The following is a 16,753-nucleotide window of genomic DNA, read 5'->3' on the forward strand; positions in this document are numbered from 1 at the left end:
TCTGCTGATTGCACAGGGTACAAATTGCTAGGTAAATAATATAGTTTTTCATAGCTTTCCAAAATAACCACAATTGGGTGGACAATACTGAGCCCAACCCAATTGGGGCTTGTGTTCTTAAAGTCTTGAATGAAATTACTCATTATATCTGATAATATTGGTCAGATATTAAGTAGTGAAAAGTAAAATTAATCCTTTGTGCATGGCTAGAAATAGAAGCGGAAGAAATGATCCGACATGCCAATCATTATCATGGCTCAATGAACTATTTGCCATTTTGACTAGCCCATTTCAACAATATTCATTTAGTAAAACACATTTAATAACAGTATTAATAAACAAGACTTGTGCTTAATCACGTGAAATGATTCAATTCATGATGTGTGCGTGTTTGGGATGTTAAACAGAACTCTTTTTTTCTAGGTCTGAGACCAGGTTATTGAACATGACAGGATCACCATTTCCACCTTGTGATCTACATGTGAAGTTGGTGCCACATAGCAATCTGCCTCCTGGGGTTCCTCAGCATTTCCTCCCAGTGGTTCCTCTCGGTTCCCACAGCATGCAGACCAAGGCTACACTTGCCCAGTAAGCGGTTCTGCCCATCAGCATCCTGGCTTAGCATCTCCAGCTCTACACTTGAAGCACAGAGCAGATCATGGGGCACCTCAAACATGATCATCTCATTCCATACTGGGTTGATCTTGTGTTTTGCATGCTTTGTCTGCTTCTTTTTCAGTTTCAAGGCCTGGTGCTTCAGTGTCACTTTGACAGATATATCTGCAGGGACAGGGATAAGATTTGGTCAGATGAAAGCAATCTTCAGATGTCAGCCTTTTTATCTTCCTCCTGACTGCTAATACCTTGGGAATTTCTTGAAAATGTCAACCATCACCAAGGACCAAACTTTGTACGAGACATGGGAAGAGGACTAAGAAGCTAATAAGAGATCTGAATTTAGCTTCTTCCCATGTCTAATCTCCTCACAGGTGGTGAACTCACAGATCACAGATAGCTCCCACAGAGTCACAAGTGTCAGCTGCATATTGTGAAAATTGATAGCAAAGTTTCCTGTTAAAATTTAACACTGCCATTTTACAGCCTTATGTGCTTTCTTTTTGAGACACTACTTATATGAAATGTCTTTTCATTGTTGTTTGTTTATTATTTATCATATTTACTGCACACACACACCCTAAAAAGCAGGCCAACCTAAATTCTCCAAAACGGAAGCTGAGGCAGAAAAAAAAGAAAAAAAGAAAATGCATCTTTGCTTTTTGTTTTTTAACCACTTAGCAATCCATAAAAGGATCAGTCCCCGTATCCCACATCTACTAAATTTACTCTAGAGCTTCTGATATAGAATTTAGTCAAATGCTTGTTGAAAATTTAGATATATAGTATCAGTAGGATCATATCCGCTGATACTCTCAAAATCCAGAATGTTGGTAAAGCAGGATTAATCTTTGTTGAGTGCTAAGTGATTTTCCTTCCTCAAAGCTTGCTCTTTTTCAATTATTGATTCTACCCAGTCTACATTTGACATCTTTAAGAATTCTTGAATGTACCCCATTAGAGAGTTTATGCATAAGTTCTATGTAAGCTTTGAATTATTTACATAACACCATGAAAAAATACATTAAGTGCATACATGCAATCCATACATATCCACACATCCAAACATGATCTTTTCTCATATACTACAGTTTTTATTTCTAAAAACTCTGCCATTTAGAATCTGATCCATTTCAATTTTGTGGCTCATATTAATCATGTCACCCAAATCTGTACAGATCAACAGTGATAAAGTGCACTAAACTGTTGGATACTTTTAGAGGCATTAATCATTCTTAACATTTAGCTGAAAAAGGAATAGGCAGCCATATTTGCCCTGAAGGCTGAATGTGGCAATTGATAAGGGGTATGGATGATTATCTCATGGGCCAACAATAAGAGTGGATTGATCCTGAGGTAGCAGTGCTCACGTTTCCTATAAACACATACAAATACTTAAACATAATCACTTGTGCAATTTACACTTATATTCTATCTTTTTCAGGGGCTAGGACGTTGAGCTTGTCGATCGAAAGGTTGGCAGCTCAGCAGTTCAAATCCCTAGTGCTGCCGTGTAACGGGATGAGCTCCTGTTACTTGTCCCAGCTTCTGCCAACCTAGCAGTTTCGAAAGCACGTAAAAATGCAAGTAGAGAAAATAGGGACGGGAAGGCGTTGAGTCATGCCGGCCACATGACCACGGAGACGTCTTCAGACTTCAGCTCTTTGGCTTTGAAACAGAGATGAGCACCGCCCCCTAGAGTCAGCAACGACTAGCACGTATGTGCGAGGGGAACCTTTACCTTTACCTAAGCTTCAAAACACATAGGCAATAGAAGTCACTTCTCTAGTCCTTCCCCATGGTAGTCTCATGTTTCTTTGAATGTGAGTACAGCTGCCTACCTGATGTGGGAAGTTAATACTGTAAATCAGACTGTTCAACTGAAGGTAGTTCAATTCTCCTTCAGAAAATAGTTTAAAATATGGCCCTGCGACTGATTGACTGAGGCTCACTCTACCTTCCTCCCTCCCTCCCTCTCTCTTTCTCTCTCTCTCTCTCTCCTTTGCATGCATATGTACACCTATACACCCAGGTCCACAAATGAATTCCCCAGACTGTGAACCTTTCTACCTGTGCTGTGAGATTCTATCATGGATACCCACTTGCCAATCTGACAGATGCTGTGAACAGATAAGGATTGTGCTTTTTCATTTTGTTCAGAACATGTAGTTAGAAAAAGGAAAATAAATGGTACTGTGTCTGTCCTTACAGTTTAAATTGCATATTCCCCAGCTTACCAAAAATTGTTCAATAATATGGAGAAGTATGATTTATTTATTTATTGTAGCATATGTATCACATCTTTCTCTCAAGCTTTCTTTCAAGCAGAATCTGTAGCCCTCTCAAGTCTTGGATACAGTTCCTATAGTCCCTCCAAAAATAGTTGCTGAACTGTAGCATTTAAAATGCGAAAAGGGAAAATTATTCAATCTGTGAACAAATCATACTGAGTACATCTTAAAAAACTTTAATTTAAACCTGTATAAGTTTGTTCCTAGATCAACCAGGTACGATGGCTCTCAAATTTAGTTGAGAGACAGATAGGCCCAAAGCTACACTGTGCGTATTGTGGTCAAGTAGGGGCTTCAGTCTGGGTCTCCTTGGTTTCACTCCAACATCTAGACATTGTAATTCGTGGTTCTCCATTTCTCAAGTGTGATGGAAAGAAACTAACAGCTGTTTGGCTGAAGAAATGCCTGGATGGGTGACATGAAGAAATTATTCCCTCCCCTCTTTCAATCATCTTCCTAATTTCATTTATTCATCTTCCACCTGTCATTGATCTTCCATAAGCAAGGCTAGCTTCAGAAGCATCCAAGACCTGAAAAATTAGTTTCACAGAAGGAGTGCATTTTCATTTAAAACAGGCTGTATTGCCAGCATTGGATGAGTTTGTTCACAATCATATCACTTCTACTCTGGACTGAATCACAAATTCTAGGTTCAATCATTTACTGCAATGTCCAGGCAATGCTTCAGGGCAGCATCTGCACAATCTTGAGAAATGTGGCCAGTTAGGAGAATATTATTGCTTCAAAGTGACAGATGGAAAACGAGGCTCAAATACAGTCCAGCTATTAAATCTTAGCAGAAGTATCATTCTGGCTCAGAGCCTTCTTATATGAGCTAACAAAATACAGTATACAATATATATACTGTACTGTAAACAGCTGCCAGCTGCCCATCTCACATATGTGACTAAATAGTGTCCTTGGCATTAAAAAAATGAAACTAAAAGAAATATTTCAGTTGATAGCATTAATCAGCAGGCTTTTATTTTTCCCATACCTTTTCCAATGAGTTCTTTCAGCTGCTTGGAATGAAGGCTCTTGGCTTTTATAAGTACCACAAGCAGGCGATTTGCTGCAGGCAAATAGCTGATAGAAAGCAGAACTTCTCCATAGCCCATGTCTGGTTCCTGCAGTTCAGGGAGGAACAAAAAAGGAATGCCCAATATATTTTTTTATCTTTTTCAACACAAAGAAGATGACTGACAGCCAGAGAATGAGATATGTCAAAAAGACAAAGATCTGTACAGTAAAAGTATAAAAGGTGAACACACCTCACAAAACACAGCTTTGTTTTGGTATCAAGATGTAAAGATCAATACACATTTCATCTTTCTTCCAATGTAGGCTTCTATTTTTTGTTTACATTAGCCTATGGTGAGATTTAAACAGGGTATTTGCAGAACAAAAATAAATGCAGAGATAACAGTGTTTGGAAAGCATGCTACAAAGCTACAAATTCTGGGTTATCTTTCAGTAGCATCTTCAAGGTATTTGAAAGCCATGAAAGCATGAATGTGCAGCTACCCAGGGAAGTAACTCTGGATGCAGGTTTCCTAGCAACCAGGTGGAATAGGGAGCTTTCCTTCTGAAGTTCATAGGGGATAAACAGGGGAATATTTCTGATGTACTTACTGGTGGTATTTCTCTGGTCTGCTCTTTTATTAGGCAAAGTCGTGAAGTGTCGTTCTTTTTGAAGTGACATCCTGCAGCAAGGCTACAATTTTATTCAATCTACTGGTTAAAGTTTTGATTTTAAAGTTTTTTTGTCTTACTTATTATGTTATATTGATATATTGTATAATGTCGTATAACAGTTTTGCTGCCAGCAAGAAAGAAAACGAGAGCCTACAGAGTGTGTTTATCCTAGCATGATCCTGTAATTAAAGGGCTATCAAAGCAAAGTTTTCTATCTGACAGTGTCTTCTATTGTCCAGTCCAAACAATTATTTTAATGAGAAATATCAGGAAGAGGTAAAATGCAAGCGGCTGGACTTGTGTAGTAGATTGAACATGCATTGAATGGTCTACTGGTCATACTCTTCACCACAGTAGTTTTAAAATCCAAATTATGCTATTTCCAAATATCAATCTACGGTACATTTCTTCTACTATTTTTTTTTTTTGAGATCATTGTCTTCTATTGATACATTTCATCATTTCTGGAAATGTATGAGTTTCACTCCATGCTTCAGTGATAGCAATTTGCAGGTGTTATGCAGGGTAATTATATTTTCCAGTACTGAGAAGAAGAAACAGCATTTCTCAGATAAAGCATCTTGATTATGTCATGTTTGTGTGATGAACATCTACACTGATTTATAGCAAGGGGAGAGAATTGCTGGCTTTCAAACCCAGTCTGCCCAGAAGAGCCTCATATAAATCCCTTTCCCTGCCTCATCTTCCTCAGCAGCAAAAATCAACCTTTCATCTAGTCTTTCATCTAGAGGACTCACACTTGCTCCATCTCATTTGCTCCATCTCTTACTTCTTCAGGAGAGGCAAGGTTTAAATGTTCAAAGTACATTTCTGTCATTCTACCCTTCAGAGGAAGTGGTGAGTTGGCAATGCATGGGGGAAAATAACTCCATACAGAATATAATAGGGAGTGATGACTGTCTACCTCACTTATGGCAGAGTCCTTTGGGGTGGGGTTTTGGCTGTCAAAGCTTCAAAACTTGACATCATCTCAAAACCTGAAATGAAGTGAAATGATGTACTGGAACCAGTTTCCCAGATTAGATTTTGTTCCTCCAATTCATAGTTAGTTGTACAAATAAAATCATCTAAATTAAGTTTGATTGAAAATCAAATTTTGTAGCAAATATGAGTGTGTGTGTGTGTGTGTGTGTGTGTGTGTGTGTGTGTGTGTGTAGGGTTTTTTTACTTGTACATCTCTTTGCCTCTCTTCAGAGGTGAGAGAAGACTTAGAGCAAGCCCTTGAAAAAAGTGGGAACCACTGGTGAAAGCACTAAATTTTCTCTCAGAATATTGCAATAGCCTGTGCCATCCACAACCATCACACATGGCTGAAGACAAACACAACCCATCCAAACAAATTAATTAGTGCAACAAATAAGTACAGTATAATGCCAATACATGGGTGATGTTATTATTGTAACTTTAACACAATATATTAGGAGTAATAAATATGAATACAATAATAACATTAAAATATACGTTAACATTGCATACTTCTAACTTTTGGTTTATATATTTACTAGTAAAGCGAATCCAGATTAAAATATTGTCAATCATAGTAAAGAATAAATGGATACCTGAGGAAAATATTATGTTAGACTGAATTATCATATTTAGTAAATAATTCATAAACTCTTTTAAATTTAGCAATTATTATAAACATACTCTTACTCAAGTCCTTTGCTGTAGCTTCATTTTTGGCAATTTCTGATACATCTTTCTAGAACTTTCTGGATGACTATAGAATACCAGTGATTATTCTAAATTTCTTTTTTGTTTCCTAATGATTCACATAACAGCCTTTTCACTCTCTGCATATTATTTCATTCATTCATTCATTCATTCATTCATTCATTCATCTTTCTTTTTGCACAAACCCTTGAAGGCAATTCAATCCCATTAACAATAAAAAAAAAACATTTGCCTACAATCCATCCAAACAGCATTTGTAGGTTAAAATTTATTTGTTGGTTGGTCTCAAAGTCACAAATTAATTTAATAAGGACTCATCTAGTGGAAGGCAACAGGTGGATAGAAGAATAAATCTATAAGAGCAGGGGTGAAATCCAGCAGGTTCTGACAGGTTCTGGAGAACTGGTAGTGGAAATTTTGAGTAGTTCAGAGAACCAGCAAATACCACATCTGGCTGGTCCCAGATTGGGGTGGGAATGGAGATTTTGCAATACCCTTTCCCCAGGAGTGGAGCAGGAATGGGGATTTTGCAGTTTCTTTCCCCTGCCACACCCACCAAGCCACGCCCACCAAGATACACCACACCCACCAAGCCGCACCCATAGAACTGGTAGTAAAAAAAATTGGATTTCTCCACTGTATAAGTGGTAAAAGGAAGAGAAAAGGGAAGGGAAACTGGAAATATATAATCACCATATTAATTCTATATTAAAAAAGGGGACAGGTTACTAAAAATAAGTTTGGAGCATCATACACAATTAGCCTTGGGACTCCCACTCCTCTATGAACTAGCAGCGAAGTTATTTTCAGAGTACCAACTATGCTGTAATCAAAATGCACAAGAGTAAAGTTTATCTTTACACATACTTTGGGAAATCCCCAAAGTATACATAAGAGTATAAAGTATTTAAGAGTAAATCTGATGTCCTATAAGAGCAGACTCTAGCCATAGCACATAAAATATCTTGCATAAAAAATAAAAACTGGCAAGTCAACAAGAAAAAGCTATTTAGAGAGTTATAAATATTTCAGAATTTTTTTTTCTGACTAGATGACCCAGATTATTACAGACATGGTTTTCCCTCCCTTTCCATGTATGCTTGAAAGTCTTTTTTTGCCTGGAATAGCTCCTATGACATTTTTTAAAACTCAGTTTTCTCAGGAGAATTCAGAGTGAAAGATAAGGAAGAATATATTCTGCTCAGATTATGTATACCACTGAAACATCCATCTTGTCTTGTCTTGTATAAATCCCCTCAAAATGCAGTAAACCAACTATAAATAATTGATTCTACTGCTTTAATCCAAAAAGGAACATTTAAAAAAATTTTGAAATCTATTATTTTAGTTTAGTTTTATTTTGGGAATATGGTGAAATTCAGGGGTAAAATCCAACAGGTTCTGATAGGTTCTGGAGAACTGGTAGCGGAAATTTTGAGCAGTTCAGAGAACTGGTAGCGGAAATTTTGAGTAGTTTGGGGAACTGGCAAATACCACCTCTGGCTGGCCCCAAGGTGGGGTGGGAATGGGGATTTTGCAATATCCTTTCCCTGGAGTGGAATGGGAATGGGGATTTTGCAGTATCCTTTCCCTGCCACGCCCACAGAACCAGTAGTAAAAAAAATTGGATTTCACCATTGGTGAAATTCTTTCAACAGAATCCTCATGTAGAGATATATCATTTTGTTGTTGTTGTTTTTTCCTAAAAAAGGCCTGTTTGGCAGAATTTTTTAATGCTGAAATATGAAAAGTGGTTGCCATTATAAAACAAAATGTCTTATTTGCCATTCACTGAAGATTACCACTACAATGGAGAGTAATAGAATATTAACTGAAGATACACTACATTAGCGGTATGTGGCCTGTTTGAAATTGGGTCGCACAGCTGGAGGTGAGCAGCAGGCAAGGGAGTGAAACTGAAACCCTGCCCCCATCTGTGGAAAAATTGTCTTCCATGAAACCAGTCCCCGGTGCTAAAAAGTTTGGGGACTGCTGCACTGCATAGAATGGCTCAATTATTATTCCAACAACTCATTTTATTTATAGACAACAGTGAGGAATAATCTGTAGTCCAATTCATAGACCTTATTGGACCTTACTGGATAGCAGAAAAATGAGAAATAGTACAGTTATATCCTATCAATCAAGAAACTACAAAACATGAAGTGGCTACAGAAAGGATTTACAAGGTAATAGTGAATTCATGTCATGATATTGTCAATGACAGGACCTTGATAGAGTAACTTAGTAACCCATATGGCCTAATTAGGTTTTAGGGTTATACTCAGTTTAACACTTTCAAACGCAAGATGCAGCATGATCAGTTAAGAATTGCTATGGCATACTAGGAAAAAGCTAAAAAAAAATTGGTTGCCTTTGCCTACATGAAATTTCTATACTAGCTGTAGTTTAAGTTCAGTGGTTCTTTATCTCACACCTCCTATTGTTTAGTAGACATTCTGCTCTGCTGTTCTTGGCCTTGGGATTGGGCCATGGTTGATTCTGGCAGAACTGATACTTCTTCACCGTGAGAAACTTTGGCTCCCAATATTCATTTGAATATTTTGTCCAATTGACAAAATACCACACTTCCAGCTGATTTGTCCAATTATTATATATAATCTATGAATAGGGGAGGGAAAATATACTATTCACTCTATATTAGACTTTAGCTTCAATTCATCAGTGCTAACCTAATGCCCTGAATGTTTGCAAAGCTGTGCTAAGACATTTCGGTGTCTGGCAGTGAACTATCCAAACATTCTTCACTTTGCATTCATTTTAGTGATGTTTCATCAGAATAAAAAATGTTTTTATCACATGGGTTAACATATTTGTTGTTATCCATTTCTAAAAGCCCTCAAATATTGTTACGGTATTGAAGCAAATGCCTTTTCCAATCAGATATATGATTAATATTCAATCAATTTGACTACTGAAATTGAGTTGAACTAATCATTTAGAATGATTTTGGATGATTTGAATAGCCCTGTTGAAAGTTTTCCATGTCATTTCAACAGTTTCACTGTAAAATGCCAGATTCTTCTTCATTGTAATTCTGTCCTGCAGATTTAAAAATGGGCTCAGTAAATTCATTGATTTCCAAAAAGATGTATCATACCACAGTACCTGCTGGTATCACCAAAATATAAAGCTGTATCTCCTGCATTCTATCAACTAGCTTAGAAATAATAATTGTAATACAATTTCAGCATGAGTTTATCACTCATTTTAAGGACAGATTCCAATTAGACAAATTGATTTAGAAGTGGATCTATCATGAAAATGTATGTTTCTGTATATAGAAAGGTCAATTCAGAGGCACCCAATTTGATTGGATGCATCAATTTGATTCAGCAATAAGAAGGGGATTCAACTAAATCATTTTCCGATCAAAGCTTGAAACTCACATTTTCGTACAACTTTAATCATACAACTTTCAACAAACCTAATAAGCTCATCTGGGAAATACAGTACCAAAAATATTGCTTCTTTTCCTTGTGCTCTTTTTTAAAAATCTCTTTTCTGCCACACAACTGATTAATGATTCAAGACTTCTGTCTCAGTTTACAATTTGATAGCTGTCTCTCTGAGGTCCCCTGTGAGTTATCCTTTCTTTCCATATGTTAAATTGGAAAATGAGGACACAATTCCAACCATGTTAATCTGCTCTTTTCAGGTTGGGAACAGCATTTCTACCTTATTACAACCTCAGACGATTTTTGAAGAAGGCCAATCAATGAGAAATATAATTGTCAGTTGCTAAATATAACTGGATAGTATATCTTGCACTTATTATGTACAAACAATTTCTTGGCATTCTTGGTATTGTATGTTCCTGGAGACCATCTGTAAATTGACTGAGGCCGTCTGTTTGAGAGGTATAATTAGCCACCTGCTAGGATTCTTCTAGGTTCAGAACAATTTTTCTAGAATAGTAAGACTTTAGTAGCAACATCTCAACTTTAGCACCTCCAAGCATCTGCTGAAAAGCCGTAGTGCTTGCCCTCTGGAATCAAACCCAGAAAGTCCCCACCCTGTTGGTTTTCTGAATAGCTACAGATCTAGTTGTTCTCCTTGGGCTAAGGTGGTTGATTTTCCCTTTCTTGCATATCAGTTGGTAGTGGCATGTTTTGGAGTTTGATATTTGCGTGAATTAACCAGTTCAGAGGACAATGTAGCTGTGAGTGTGATCTGTTAGTGCATTCCAAGACTGTATTACAATTACCCTAATTGTTTTTTGTTTTTATTTTATTTTATTTTGTCACAACATTATACACAAACATTGACATAAAACAACAACACATCATATAAACATATGTATAAGCAAAAGTATGCAACAACTATATTAATTTGATATAATGAAAGAGAACAATAGGACATGAACGGTAGGCACTTTTGTGCTCTTATGCATGTCCCTTATAGTCCTCTTAGGAATTGAGTGAGGTCAATAGTAGACAGTTTTTGGTTGAAGTTTTTGGGATTTTGAGAAGAGACCACAGAGTCAGGTAGTGAGTTCCAAGCGTTAACAACTCTGTTACAGAAGTCATATTTTCTGCAATCAAGATTGAGCGGTCAACATTAAGTTTGAATCTATTGTTTGCTCTTGTATTATTGCGATTAAGCTGAAGTAGTCTTTTACAGGAAGGACATTGTAATAGATGATTCTGTGTGTTAAACACAGGTCTTGTCGGAGTTGGTGGAGTTCTAAGTTTTCTAAACCCAGGATTTCAAGTCTGGTGGTATATTTATTTATTTATTTATTTATTAAACTTATATACCGCACCATCTCCCATAGGACTCAGGGCGGTTCACAGGCATATTAAAACAATATAAAACAATATAATAAATAAACATTTAAAACCCAGATTAAAACTAAATATTATCAAAGCCTGATCACTAAAACAATAAGAACCAATAAAACCCCCATTAAAATTTGGTTAAAACATTTTGTTCTTAGGCTAGTCCCGCACGCTGAAATAATAGAGTCTTCAGTTCACGTCTGAAGGTCCGGAGGTCAGTATAAGGTATTTTGTTGTTTTCAGAGGAGCGGAGAACTCTTCTTGTAAAATATTTCTGGACACGTTCAATTGTATTAATGTCAGAAATGTGGTATGGGTTCCAGATAGGTGAGCTGTATTCAAGAATAGGTCTAGCAAATGTTTTGTATGTTCTGGTTAGTAGTGTAGAATTTTTGGAAAAGAAGCTGCATAAAATTAGGTTTACAACTCTTAGAGCCTTTTTTGCTATGTAGTTGCAATGGGTTTTGGCACTTAGGTCATTTGATATGAAAACTCCAAGGTCTTTAACAGGGTGGGGGTCATCTGTAAGGTAATGTCCATCAAGCTTGTACTTATTGTTAGGGTTCTTTTTCCCAATATGTAAGACTGAGCATTTGCTGGTTGAGATTTGGAGTTGCCAAGTTTTAGACCAATCGGATACAAAATCAAGGTCTTTTTGAAGGGTAGAAGTATTGTTGGTGGTGTTAAATAGTTTGACATTGTCAGCAAAGAGAACACAATAACTTGAGATAAGGTCACAGAGATCATTTATGTATAGTATGAAGAGCGTTGGTCCAAGAACGCTGCCTTGGGGAACGCCACTTTTGACAGGAACAGGATTTGATAGAGTGTTGCCAATTTTGACCACTTGTTGTCTGTTTGACAGGAAGGCATTTATCCAATTGTGAAGAGGTCCTGAAATACTGTAGGATTTTAGTTTTAGGAGAAGTTTATCATGTACTACTGAGTCAAAAGCTTTGCAAAAGTCTATGTAGATTGCATCTATTGCTTTCCCTTGATCAAGGTTAGCAGTCCATATGTTTTTGCAGTGGAGAAGTTGTAAGTTACATGATCATTTTTTTCTGAAACCAAATTGTTTATTAGAGAGTAGGTTGTTTGTTTCTAGGTGGAGGGTAATGGATTGATTGATGATAGATTCCATTACTTTGCAGGTGATGCAAGGTAGAGAGATTGATCTGTAATTTTCAACTAGTCTGGGATCTCCTTTTTTTGAAGATAAGGATGACTGTGGCTAGAAACCAAAGTTTGGGAAGAGAACTGGTCGTGAAAGCTTTATCAAAGATTATGCTTAGGGGTTCTGCTATATTAATTGAAAGTTTTTTTTAAGAAGTATGCACATAGTCCATCAGGCCCAATAGATAATGATGGTTTCAGGTTGCGAAGAGCTTTTTTAACATTATCTTCTGTGAAGTCTATATGTGTTAAGTCATTGTACTCATTGTTAGTACGATTGGGGAATGTCGGATATGAGCCATCACTATTTACAAAGACTGAGTCAAAGAATGTGTTAAAGAGGCTTGCTTTAGCTGTTTCATCAGTACATTCTTTGCCGTTAGATTCTTTTAGTGGTGGGATGGATCTTGTTCTTTAAGTTTATTGTTCACAAAATTATAAAAAGCACGATTGGAATTTGTGTGTAGAAGATCTTCTTGCTTGGTGTGGTAAATGTTGCATTCAGTTTTTATTTGGTTGCAAATATTTCTGTAGCGGTTTTTGAAGTTTGCTACATAGCCCTTTTTGTTTCTTCTCCAGAGGGATTTTTTTTTGGATTGAAGCTTTTTTACTTTTATGGATAATTTGTTTTTGTTTTTTTTATTTTGGTGATGATTTGTGGTACGTATAGTTTAATGATTCTATTAATTTCAAGTAGGAATACTTTATAGTGGTCTTCTGCAGTGATACAGGTTGAGAATAGATTTTGCCAGTCAAGAAATGAGAGATTGTTGTTTATAAGGTCATAATTGGCTTTTTTAAAATTGTAGTTAGGAGTACTATTATTATGACGATTTATGTGAGGGCGTATATCGAGACAAAAATCTATCATGCAGTGGTTACTGTTGGAAAAGGGTTCTTTTATTTGTAGTCCATAAATTGAGTTCGTGTTATTGCAAAAGATGAGGTCGAGGCAGTTGTTGAGTCTTGTATTGTTAGTTACTAGTTGTTCAAGACCTAGGTTTGTAACGGCGCTGTACAGTGTAATATGGATTGGTTCAGTTGTACATTCATTTGTTATCCAGTTTATAGAAGGTAGATTTAGGTCACTCAGGAAGATGAGAGGATATGGACAAGAGGTAGCCCATGTTAGCAGTGAGGTTAACATATTTGCATGAGCGATGTCATAGTCAGGGGCTCTGTAGCATAGTAAGAATCTAAGTGTGGTGTTAGTGGACAGGTCACATACAATAGTTTCAGGAAGAGAAATATTTTTTAAATTCAGTAATTTTTTGTAAAAGATAGCTACTCCACCACCTCTGCGGTGTTCACGATCTGATCGAAAGACTTGTTACTCTTTGTTTGAAATAATAGAGTCAGGGAGGGATGAGTTCAGCCATGTTTCACAAACAAATATAATATTAAATGTACCATTGTTTAATAAGAGGATAAATTCGGGTAATTTGTTTACAATACTTCTTGCATTTATTAATTTACATTTGAGACCTGTAGTGTTTGGTGTAGGAGAGGTAAGGGGCGTGCATACCTAGTTTTGATTGATAGTTGATTGAGGGTTATGTGCAACAGGTGGTTGAAGGAAGGTTCTCCAACTGATGGTCTTCTATGATTGCTGCAAGCCTCTCCCACAATGCTCACATCAAGATAGATTCCCCCAGTATTTCTACATTTGATTTTTCTTGCTGAACATTACATATCTCTTCACTGAACATTATTCTTTTGAACTTGGTTTAATCCTAGCAAGGTAACTTTAAATCTTGATGCTGTCTTTTAATAAGGTGGTTCCCAATTAATGTGCTATGTGACTGTTTTTCTTATGTTATTTTTTTTCCCATTTTTTTCATTAGGTATATTCTATATAATAGGTTTATTCAATACAGTGCAGCGATCTTAAACATTTCATAACTTTTCCTCAAACCATGACTTACACATTTAAAAATAAGTGTATAAGATTAATAATTTTTGGTGTGCTACAGAATTGCTACTATATTCAATATTGTTCATCTGATTAACAAAGGTTGAGAACCAAACACCACTTAAAATTATTATCCAATTACTTATTATTAGGAATTAGTATCACCTTTCTATCCCTTCCATTTCATCTATATATCATTTATAAAGATATTGATGAGTTTTGGGCCAAGAATGGAACCCAAGGGGGTTCACATTCAATACTTCTCTATACGCTCATGGTGAAACATTCAAAGAATCTAATAATGTTGTCACTGTGACTATGGGAAAAAGTGAATTAAGAATTTTTGGTGTGTCTTAAGTTTAGGAACACTCACATGCAGCATTCTATATCCCAACAGGAGAATATAACATGCAATAATCAAAACAAATGAATTGATAGAATACCTTGTTAAGGACTTTCACTTTCTCAGACTGTACTGGTCCATATTGCTCCCCTACAGAAGCCAGATTTGGTTTAATTTCACCAATAATGCTGTGTCTAGAGAACTTGTCACAGTTCCTCAAGGTGAGGGTTAATGTCACCTCCTGCAGCATCTTCTCCTTAACCGGAAACAGTAGACCTTCTTCCCAGACAACATGGATTTCCTTCTTCTTCATCACAGTCTGGGCTTCTATAGTTCCAGAGTTGCTCACCAAAGTGCCTAAGATGTAGCAATCACTTCCATTGTTTTGGTCTCCTGATGTGGTTCCATATAAAACTGGTAGAGGCAGAGTGAAGGGGAAAATGCAATTATCATTTAAGTCTTGTGCTAAAATATTTTCAAGAGACCACTTGAAACCATTTGATTTGGTTTGATTTAGAATCAAGTCAAGATTTTGATTTAATGCAAAAAAAGCAAACTTCTATTTCTGCAAGCATGATGGGACATGGGTCAAAGTACAGAATTCTGTCACCTATCATCCTGATTATATATAGATTACATATTTGCTGTTGTGATAACAGAGTTGAATTCTGACATAAATGAATGGCAATAGAAAACATATCTGTTTTTCTTTAATTGTAATGAATGCCATTCAGATCTTGGTTTTATGGTGATTTAGAAATACCTAGAGAGAAAGGAAAAGAGATGTAGTCTAGTGAACTCTGTATTGTTTGATTTTTGAATTAAAATAATAAATGATATATGCCCAATAGTAGTCTTGAAACTGTTAATTGTCACAGTAGGGAGGAGTGTTAGAATTAAGGGGGGCATCCAGAGGCCTCTAAATGATCATTCTTATAGTCCTAGCCAGAATGGCCAAGAGTAAGGGATGTTGGATTGTATAATAGTTTAGCAATGCCTAGAGGTCCACAGAAATACCACTGCTTTTTTAAAATCAAGAGTGACCAACATTTTTCAGTATTACCCTCCATTACTTCCTAATTCAGATATCATAGAAAACCAGTAAAGCTTTTCAAAAGTCAACTGTATGAGAAGAAAGGGGAAGGGCACGGAATTAATAGATGGAGACATGGCTTATTACTAGGGTAAATTAAACTATAATTTATTGGATAAAGATAATTATTTCTTATTGGACCTTTATGTGACCTAGTCAATTACTTGTTCTCTTCTGTAACGTTTGCCATATGCAAAAATAGTTTAATTTTATGTTTAGAATAAAGTCAAATGCTGAGAAATGTGAGACATTAAAGTTTATTAAATATTTGATTGACTGCTCCTAGCTATGAGGATGCAAATCATTGCTTGGAAAGTAAATTATATGTTTTTTTATAGCCTTTAATATTCTTTTTCCCTGATGTTTTATACTTCATATCTTTTTTATGCTTTATATCTTTAAATCCAGCCCTGAATCCTGGTGGTTGTATAGATATGTCCCTAGCATTTTCTAGGCCAGGGGTCTCCAACCTTGGTCCCTTTAAGATTTGTGGACTTCAATTCCCAAAGTCCCTCAGCCAGCAAAGTTGGCTGAGGAACTCTGGGAGTTGAAGTCCACAAGTCTTAAAGGGACCAAGGTTGGAGACCCCTGTTCTAGGCAACGTTTTCCAGAACATTTTTGCCTCACCCTTCTTCCTGGGGATCAGAGAGAAGGTCACCCAGCTGGCTTTGTACCTGAGGCAGGACTTGAAATAACAGTTGCCCGGTTTCTAGCCTGATGCCTTTAACCACTACACCAAATTGACTGACTATATAAATGTCTTCTGTTAAAGTTTTATTTGTCTGGAATAATCCTATGTCAGGCTTTTTTTTTCCTCAAAGAGATTTGGATGGCCCCCATTCTGATGCTGTTAAGAAGAGCCATGAAGACCTGGCTCATCACCCAGGATGTTGAGGAGAGAGAATGATACCTCTTGTTTCATTGCATTAGCCATCATTTATTTTTATTTTTACCTTTTATTTTTTTTTAAATCAAGTTTTTTATTTTTGTATCATTTATACATATCATTATGTGAATGGTGTGGTATCTGAGCATCATACAATTCAATACAAATAAACATATTCATAATTATTACATTCCATTTTCCTTATTCTATTTAATAATACATTGCTTTACCACCCTTCCATTCTAAAC

At 36.4% G+C, this 16,753-nt stretch overlaps 1 protein-coding gene across 1 annotated transcript in view; it reads right to left on the bottom strand.

Moving 5' to 3' along the window:
- Nucleotides 1–427: 427 nt before the first annotated feature.
- The window catches only part of SYT13 (synaptotagmin 13), a 29,026-nt gene continuing 12,700 nt past the window's right edge, over nucleotides 428–16,753 (bottom strand). The window contains exons 4-6 of the mRNA XM_058161718.1: nucleotides 14,627–14,940; nucleotides 3,904–4,033; nucleotides 428–780 (exon numbers count right to left, since the gene is read on the bottom strand). Coding sequence (XP_058017701.1) covers nucleotides 476–780; nucleotides 3,904–4,033; nucleotides 14,627–14,940 — 749 coding nt within the window. The 3' untranslated portion in view covers nucleotides 428–475. The remainder of the gene's footprint in view (nucleotides 781–3,903; nucleotides 4,034–14,626; nucleotides 14,941–16,753) is intronic.

Source organism: Ahaetulla prasina, chromosome 1, assembly GCF_028640845.1.
Source record: "Ahaetulla prasina isolate Xishuangbanna chromosome 1, ASM2864084v1, whole genome shotgun sequence".
Taxonomy (NCBI): domain Eukaryota; kingdom Metazoa; phylum Chordata; class Lepidosauria; order Squamata; family Colubridae; genus Ahaetulla; species Ahaetulla prasina.